We start from the raw sequence: 9596 nt of genomic DNA on the forward strand, positions 1-9596 counted from the left end.
TAAACTGTACATTATGTATTAAGCTCAGGAGATACTTGTGTTTTAACCTATCTCCTGGAAAATGGTGCCTTAAATATATTTAGAAGGACATTTACAATATGCAACATGGGTAATATATCCTGTATATAACCCCAAAGAGTCATAATTCTGTTTTTTAAGGAAAAAAACAGGCTTCAGTTCAATATGCTTACCGTATAATTATGGTTAAGAATTAACTTATCTGCTTCTATCAAATACAGCTTTCCTTTAACCATGCCATTTTTAAAGAGAAAAAACGTTCCAAGACCAATAATGTCCAACAACCAGTTTCATCACCAAAAAACCCATTATTTTTTTGATCACATTTCTATTCTGAATTTTTCTCAGATATTTTTAGTTGCCTGACTTAAGACTATCACACATCAGTAGTCTAACAACAGAGTGACAACAAATGTGTAAGATGGAATAGATGAGGGGCAGATGATTCCATTCCTTCATTTCAGAGTACCTCTGAAGGTTTTCATCTACACTACAATGCCCGCTTTATAAAATGTTTTTAAAACAGCGTTTGGTGCTTGGCAATGGAAAAAGGACTGCTAGCTACTTGGCTAATAAAAATACACTATATTATTATTTACAGATCAGTAATTTTATGAGTCTAGATAGCACACTGGTTTATTATTTCTAATGTCTTCGTGCATTAAACCCCAAATGAAACTGATCATGCGTAAGACTGGGTTGAAAATGGAACATAATTCAGTGGAAGAAATACTTCAAAGTGTTAGTTGCTCTGCATTTTGAGAAAGATGCTGCTAGCAACTCTTCTCTTGTACAACAATAAAATTGCTAGGTAAACTCAGGACAAAAAAAGAAAGTAGTCTTCCTTTTCAAAAGAAAACACTAAGATTTTAGAATTCTTTAAACAAACTAGAATAGCATTTATCAACACACAAATAAAGAAATCCTCTATCTTCAGAAATGCTCTTTTGATTTATTACAATAATCTTTTTTATCATTTAATAAAGGAGCAAAGCCAAGGTCAAAATGCTCCACCATATCCAATGCTTTTTTCTTGTAGTTCTGTAAGGCACAGAATAAGATAAGCATGTGAGTTTCTCCATATATTTTCTGAATTGCTTCCCCTCTAATGGCTGGTCTAAATTTTCCTCTGGAATGAGAGGATCATGTTTCTTTAGATCCTTATCCTGTCTTGCCTCCAGATAGACACATTTCCTTTTGGCCTTTCTGAGATCAAAATGACCTTGGAGAGCAGATTCCTTGAAGCAGACAGGAGGGATTCGAAGTCAAATTTAGTATTCTGAAATTAGAGTCCGCCACCTCTGACCTGAGGGACTTGGGAGAATAAAACAAACTTTCAAATAGCAGATTACATACTTCATTAAACTAAACGGTTTAATTTACCGAGAAATATACACAATCTGATTATATAATGGCCCACAAGATTTGAAAGTGAAAACTTTGTTGCTTAATTCATCTGCAGTGATATACACTTATATTTATATGAAATATATGGATGGGTCAGGCAGAGACGCAACCCAACAATATAAGTTATAATGAGCTGTTTAGAAAGGCAATAAATACTGGTAGGCATTTGCTTAGAAAAAAATCACATTGAATGTCCAGAAGATAAATTAAACACAGGTATACCCCAATTTAAAGGAGAAGCATTTGAAATGGGATTGTTTCAAAAACCAAAATCTAAAAGCTTGGGATATCACATTTTTTATCCAGTCCTCTTCAAAGAAGTTGAAGGCAGTATTCAGAAGCTTATCCTATCCCTTCATCTCAATGGTATTTATTTATTTATTTATTTATTTAATGTTGTACTGCTCTTCTTGGAGGACCTTAGTTTATTTCCTCCAAAACCAAAAATGTAAGGGGAGAATATTAAATAAAATTAACAAAAATAACTCCAACAGGAAGTACAAAAATTAAAACAAAGCTAATTTATCAAAAAGACCACAACAACAGAAAAACAAAAGTAGCAGCAGACCAACTTATAAGACAATTTGGTCCTAAAGTTGTTAGCCCATAATGCATGCACGAACAAACATGCCTTAATGGGTTTCTAAAGAAGATATAGTACTGTGGAAGCCAGCCAAACTTTCTTTCAGGAAAGAATTTCATCATCTAGGCTGTAGGTAGATGGAAGTCTCAAATAAACTGAGTTGAAAATAATGTTTTGTCTGCACAGCCAGTCATCAGTTTAATAGTTAAGCAAAAAATGTGAACCTATGCTGTTGTCCAAAGTACATTATGCCTTATCTACAGCCTCAAAAGAGCTACGGTGTGTGATATGAAAAGTTTGTGAATAACATTTCTAGAATTTCTCTCCTAACTTTGACAACACCTAGCTCAGAAGAGTTTTTTTTTTCTTAGCAGCGTGCCTGTACACAGTTGCTTAGATTTCTGGCATGAGGAGACAACAACTGCCATATCTAGTCCATAGCTCTTTAAGGAGCTTGCAATTTGCAACTGGGTTACAGAGGCCACCAAATGCGAGTTAACTTTTCCTATTCTTCATTCAGTGCAGCTGAAGTTAGAGCCATCAATTTCCAATGTGCTTAACTAAAGAAAAACACACGCACGAAGACTGATCTCTCAAAACACAACTATCTCTCATGACTTGGTGTAAATCGGTGGAAGAAACGAAGAGGAAAGGGGATGATGGAAAGAGGAAGAAGGAATACAAAATCCCCACAACCTTCTCTAACGTAAGTGTGGTCCTCCAAACACTGGCTAGATGGAATGGGATTTGGGCACCCGGCGAGGGTGTCTGGCTAAGCAAAAGAGTGGAACCCGGGTGTTCCAAGAAATTTTTGGGCTGCAACTACCAGCAGCAGCCCCAACTAGCGCGTCCCCGACGAAGAGAGGTGCCAGATGTTGGCCTTCAACTACGGCTGGAAGAGCACAGCTGCCTCCCTTCTCCTGCTCCGCCCCCGACACTTCTCAGGCCGCGGCTGGCTCCGGATACCCTCGTGCTACGTGGCAGGAAAACGCAGGGCGCTCGCGAGCCTCCCTGTGGGGCGGAAGCGGAGGGAAAGGGCAGCAATATCAGCCCGGCGGAGGCAGAAGGGCAAGAGGGGAGCAAAGCTTGGGCAGCCCTTATGAGGAAGGGGCAGAACCAGCCTGTACTGGCGGAAGAGGACTCGGCCTCACCTGTAGTAGCTGAGAAGCCCATTGCTCAGCACGAACCATCGCCGCTGATACCCTTTGATGTAATTGGTCCATTTGAAAAGCCAGCCTTCCCGAGCCGCCCCGGAAGTTGAGCTCGTTGACCCGGAAGCGGAAGAAGAGCTCCCCCCTGGAGCGCTTGTCACCCCCCCTGGGGCCGGTCCCCCAGGGCCCAATGTCCCTCCTCCGGCGTCACCTTTTCCAGCACTTGGCCCCGGCGATGGCAGCGGGGTCACAGGGCCAGGTCCGCAGGTTCCTCCTGGGCCGGTAGCTACGGGGGCCCCTGGTCCGCCAGGCGCCATCCCTGGGCCGGGTCCCGCTGCTCGCAATTCCGACATCGCAGAGCGCAGAACCGCCGCCTTCGCAAGCCCGAGCCTAAGCGCCGTCTGCTAACGGGAGCCGAGGAAGCGCCGGAGGCTGAGCGCCTCCCTCCCTCCCTCCTTCCTTCGCCCTCCACCCCTACCGCTCCACCAATGGAACGGCTAGCGCCCTCACGAGCCCTCCCTATTCTCAGCGACCTCCACTCCAGGAGCTGAAAACCCGATTGGTACTGCCTCTGGCTACTGCTATTGGTTGCCCAAATCGGAGGGGCGGGACTCATCGGTAAAGTGGTTAGTTCATGCGCTCGCTCAGCTGTCTTGTTCGCTTTCTTTATTGCCGCTGTTATTGGCCGCCTCCTCTGTCTTCTTCTCTTGGGAACCAGTAGGAGGTTTGGAGGAGGGGCCTACCATGATGTAATTGTAGAACGGGATCTCCTCGTTGGAGAGGTATGAATGGTATTTTGGCTTTCCGCAATCATGGGAGTTTATGGAGAAAAGACGAATTGAAAGCTCCACATTCAGAGGCCAGCAATCTGCCTATATTGAAGAGAGGCAAGGCTTACTGCATTCCGGGAAAGTGCAATAACATCGCAGGCTTCCTTAAAATTCTGGCCACAGGCTTTAGCAAATCATCCCGATTTTAACCTTTACTTAACATTAAATTCCATTCTTTTCACTTTTATCTAATATGAGTCACGACTGTTTTGGCAAATCTTCGTACCTTTACTGAACTGGTGTCAAACGCGGTCGACTACAAGTAGAGACGAGAGTCCTCGGATTTCAAAAGGGAAATTAAAAATAGCATCCCCAATACTTCGCCCTATTTTAATCCGCGGGTCCCCAAATCTCTAAGTTTATGCTGCTTGTAGCCGATCAAAATTGATCTCGCTCGTTTCAGTTACAGCTGAGTTCTGCATTTGAAAAACATTGAAAGCCTAAGTATTAACACACAGGCTTGGATCTAAATATAGAGACTTGTGTTCGCTGATGAATAGAGAACGTGGACGTCATCTGTTATAATCTTCCAGTGTATTTTTCTGTTGTGTGAATCTCTTTTCTTTCCAGAGAGAAAGGGAACCACTACTGGGCATTTGGAAACTTTGGTTCTAAAATCCTGAGGCTGAAATGGCTGGGAGTAAGAGCCGGATTGGGCTCCAGAAATAATTCTAGCTAACAGGTCACAGGCAAGCTGGATGGAAATTGGGGATAGCAGGAGGTGACTCCCATATCCTATCAGGACTGCTTGGTCCTCCTTCACCCCACAGTCCTCACCTTTGCCTGGGATTTATCAGCTAGTTGGCAATTCTTCGTTTTCCAAACATTTTTACTGAAAGGCCAACAGCAGTGTTAGGCAGTCGGTGGGTATTTCTTGGCAAGGTTGCATAAACATCGTTACACTATTCTAAATATATCCAGCTGCCCAGGCTAAATGAGATCTTCAAGTAGCCAGACTCACTGGCTTTCTTCACTTACATGATGTACAGTGGAGGAAGACCATTCTGGGAATGGCCACATTTGTGACATGAAAATGGTAGTGTGGTAATGCCAATGAAATGACATGTATTCATTTCACAACCTAAAGACAATGTGAACTATTTTATTGGGCAGCCGTACCCCATTTATCATAGGGAGAAGCCTCTTCTGCTTTTCCAGGTAAGCACCTTCTGTATGTATCAGAGGTGGGCCCAGTGGTGGGATTCAGCCAGTTCGCACCAGTTCAGCAGAATCGGTAGCTAATATTTTGTTGCCCAGGCCCAGTACGGACTTCTGGAAGCGGCATCCACACAGAGAACCGGTTGCTCGTATATTTGAATCCCGCCACTGGGTGGGCCCCATCACCAGCATTTGCCATCCAGTTTGAAAAATAGCCCTGTTGGGGAAAGGAGAGCCCAGCTTGAGAGAAGAAATGTCTTTGCTCCAGAAGCAGAATAGCCCTAGAAAGCAAAACCTAATAACCATACAAGAGGAACTGTATCCACAAGAGCCTAACACGACAATTCACAATTGGGCAGATCCCAACTTTTCTTCGTATTATTATACCTAAAACCAAAAACTGTCTTAGGGGAAGAGGAAAACATTTCTTTAGATCAAGAAAACCTGAAGATGACTATTATTTATTTACAATATTAATCCAATTTATGTGACTGCCCATTTCATAAAAAGTGACTCTAGGCAGCTTACAACGCTCAGATAAAAATAAACACCATCATCGCCATTGTCTTCATCATCATCTTCCTAGTATTATTCCCTTGGATGCAGGGCCCGCTTTACAGATCGACAAACTCCATCTTGCACAATCAAATGCAGCATCCGGGTTATGTCTGCATTTTGGCAGAGATGGCTGTAGATCCATTGGTTGTGACAAGTGACTGAGCAGCTTGTCACCTGGGCCTTAAGCCAGTTTGGTCTGTGTTCAGCTCAGGACTGCCCTGGCAAGTGGGCAGTATCCAGCAGCACCACTAGGAACAGATAAAAATAAATAATATTTCAATACTGATTTTACAGAGCAGAACATTTAAATAAGTGAAGTGGACTTTATGGTGCAGTTTGAAGGGTGTGAGTATGAGGCCTAAGTTTACGCAAGAATATTTAATAAAGAAGTGTATCAAAGGGAGTTTTAAAAATTCATATAAAGTTGGCAGCAGCATCTTGATATTATCAGAATGTTTTGAATGGCTGTGAGGCAGGAATGAACTTTGCTCCTTGTTCCTCTGTGTGCCCAGATATTTTTTTTTCTTTTTCATTTCTATTAATTTGCTTGGGAAATATAGTAAGTGGACTGGCCTGGATCTCCCCAAAGTGTCTGCTAAACAATGGTGTCCAGTCCTCTGACACTGAGCCTGATTAAATGACAAATTGTAAATTTTTTGTGAGGAGGTCAGCACTTTCCTGTTGTAAGTTATTAAAGAACTCTTGGGTTGATGCCATCAGAACCCAGTGATTTTTTTAGTACAGACTCTCAAGATGCACTAAGATAACTTCTCTTGTTGCCTGTACAGTATTTGCTTTTGTTGCTCCAATTTGCTTCCTGAGAAAGTCAATCCAGTTCAGGTATTTACCCTACTTCAGTAGTAAAGATACACGAAAAAGATTCAGTTTCCTGCAATGCATTTATGTTCCCTGAGGATACCTTTCCTTTCACTACTTTTTTTGTTTATGAGCCCAGACAATTCACTTACTGGCTTTCTGCTTTATTATTTAAATAAGTTATTTTTTTATTCTCCACATATAAAACTATGGGAATAATATGCTTTATAATACATGCTACTCTACATATAATATTCTAATTATGTTTTATTAAAATGATAGAATGTAAAAGAAGGCAAGAATTAGATGGAACAAATAACTACTGTAATTTTTTAAAAAGTGTATGAAAATTTTCTAGTAACATATCCTCCCAGTCCCTTCCATCTGTGTCCCTAACCTCTAATCAAAATTTAAATATTATTTTCCTTCCTTCCTTCCTTCCTTCCTTCCTTCCTTCCTTCCTTCCTTCCTTCCTTCCTTCCTTCCTTCCTTCCTTCCTGAGAGGGGAAATAATCTTAGTTCAAGAGAGGATAAAGATTGTCCTCAGGATCTTTCACTGGAGATAGATCAACTCAAGAGCCCTCAACTCCCCATTCTTCAAAATCACTTTTCTGTTATTTGATCCACACTGCGGTGATTTACACAAGAAATAAATAAACTATAATGATTTCCACAATGTAAAAAACAGCCAACACTGCAATAAAACTTAAGGAGACTTCCTTCAGAAAATGGAAAGGCTGATTGAAAAAGGAAATAGGTAACAGACATAAAAAGAGGAAGGAAGGAAGATTAATCCATAATTAACTGAAACATAGTTTACTAAATTAAGCAAACTATGCTTCAGTTAATTTTGGATTAGTATATTTATTTTTATTCAAATTATATAGCTGCTGAGCTCACATTCATATGGTAATACCTTGGTCCTGGAGAGAGTACACTAATGAGGAGGAGATTGAGTACATAATCAGGATGGCTTTCCAGGTCTGTAGGATTGTTAGCAGCTTTCTTCTGTTTTTGAGATATATTGCAGTATATATGGTAGTTGCACTGAGGGGAAAGAATGAAAAGCAAACATTAGTAGGCTGTTGTCACCTTGCCATCTTTTCCTAGTTTCCTTTCATAGGATTTCTTAAACAATTATGTAATTCAGAATCTAAACATGGATTCTTAAATATTAACCATGATCTGATTATCTTAATCTAAAACTCCTTAAAAACTAAGGCTGCAACTATTCAAAGAATTAAAATTACACAAGGGATAAATTACTTACATAGCACAGCATTTATAAGAATGGTGGCCACTAACTTCAAGATAAACTTTGTAACTCAAAAAAGGATATAAAGTCCCATTGTAATTTTAGATAAAAATGGGGGAAAACTGGTATAAGCAATTCAGGAGAAAAATTCCTTTGCTTTCTGGTAATTAATTGAGTGACGTGGTTGCTAAGTGAAATATCACATGACTGAGATGGACTTACAATGTCACTTCCCATTTGGTCTGTAAGTTGTTAAGCAAGGTTTCATGATTGTGACTTGCAGTTTTACTGCTGGTTTCTCCATTGACTCTACTTGTTGGAAGCCAGTTGTGAAGCATCCAAATGGTGGACACATGACTGTGGAATGCTGCAAACCATAGACTGCGGAGACACTGCGATGGTCATGAAGTTACTTTTTCAGCACTGTCATAATTTCAGTTATTAAACAGGGCACTCATTAAATGAGATCTACTTACATTATTACTTATATGCTGTCCAACTCCCAGTGATTCCTGGTAAGCAATAGAACATCCTCTCAGAGCTTCATAGAAAAGTTTTTATTCTTACCCGATTCAATCATCTGCTATCAAGGTTTCTGGAAGGGAGGTGCAGCAACCTTCACTTTTAGCACCAAATCTGTCTCTGAATGGAGGGTATTGTTGAATCTTTTGTTTTGCCAAGTTGTCCCTTGTGCTATATATGATACTCTAAATCAGGGGTAGGCAACCTTGGCTCTTTTGTGACTCGTGGACTTCAACTCCCAGAATTCCTGAGCCAGCCTGCTCTAAATGAATATTATCCACCATTAACAGTTCCAGTGGAAAAGAACACATCTGTTGTTATTAGCCAATAATTTTTGAGAAATCTTCGAAATGTGACAAAATATTGCTCAGTATAGTTAAGCATCTTATGCCATACTTTCTCATTTCCCCGATACTATAGTAGCATGGCCCAGAAAGAAGCAATCTGTAGCATTATGAGTTCTTAGGTATTGCCTTTAAATCCCCTCAAAGTTGCCAGAAATTGTTATTTTAATGTGTTACATACATCCCCTCCCCCATTTTAATAGACCATTATTAAGGAGCATTAGTAGGCAAAATAGGCTACACTGGGACATTGATAGCAGGGAAGGAACAGTGCTGGGAAGCTCAAGGAACTTGTGAAAGTCTATTAAGAACTGCAGAAAGAAGGATCAATGTTTTGTTGGGACTAGGGCAAATTCTTGATTTAAAAGACATTCATCTTTAATGACTACTCCTTCCTTCTCATTTAATTTAGTTTCAATTACATTAAAAACCTTAAATTGAATTTAACTTCTGAGCTAGCTTTTCTTAGTTTTGGGGAAGGAGCCTCAAGTTCAAAATCAAAGGTCAGGCATCCTGCTTTAAGTCATTCTGACTTGGCTCTTCTTGCAGGCCTCTATATTTAGAACCATTAAAGAAGCATGCTTGGGATGGTATGCTGGTCGTACATGGGTCTACTACCCTTGCAGGAATTGAAAGATACCCATTTTTGGAGCCATATTCACCCCAACCTTTCTCCTCTATATGTACCCCCCATTCATCCAAAAAAGTTCGCTGTTGCAAACAGGCTTTCCAAAAGGGTTGTTTTTTTTCTTTAATGAGCATTAAGGCATTAAAAAAGCAGGACGGATGAAGTTTTTTACATGGGAGATTGCAGTTTGTGGTGAAGAATACAGTAGTTAGCATTGTCCTCCTTAGCAGCATTTCCTTCCCTAAATACAATGGCTTCTTTTAAAAATGTTTCCAATAGATTCTTACATACAGTAGATCCGGCCCTAAGGTATTACATACAGTAGA

General features: G+C 40.5%; 1 protein-coding gene across 1 annotated transcript in view; it reads right to left on the minus strand.

The window, feature by feature from the left end:
- LOC120307048 (oxysterol binding protein) overlaps window positions 1-3632 on the minus strand; it is a 31589-nt gene extending 27957 nt beyond the window's left edge. The window contains exon 1 of the mRNA XM_039341267.1: window positions 3160-3632. Coding sequence (XP_039197201.1) covers window positions 3160-3512 — 353 coding nt within the window. The 5' untranslated portion in view covers window positions 3513-3632. The remainder of the gene's footprint in view (window positions 1-3159) is intronic.
- Between the last annotated feature and the right edge of the window lie 5964 nt (window positions 3633-9596).

This window comes from Crotalus tigris, unplaced genomic scaffold (assembly GCF_016545835.1).
Source record: "Crotalus tigris isolate CLP2741 ecotype Arizona unplaced genomic scaffold, ASM1654583v1 scf7180000017764.6130737, whole genome shotgun sequence".
Taxonomy (NCBI): domain Eukaryota; kingdom Metazoa; phylum Chordata; class Lepidosauria; order Squamata; family Viperidae; genus Crotalus; species Crotalus tigris.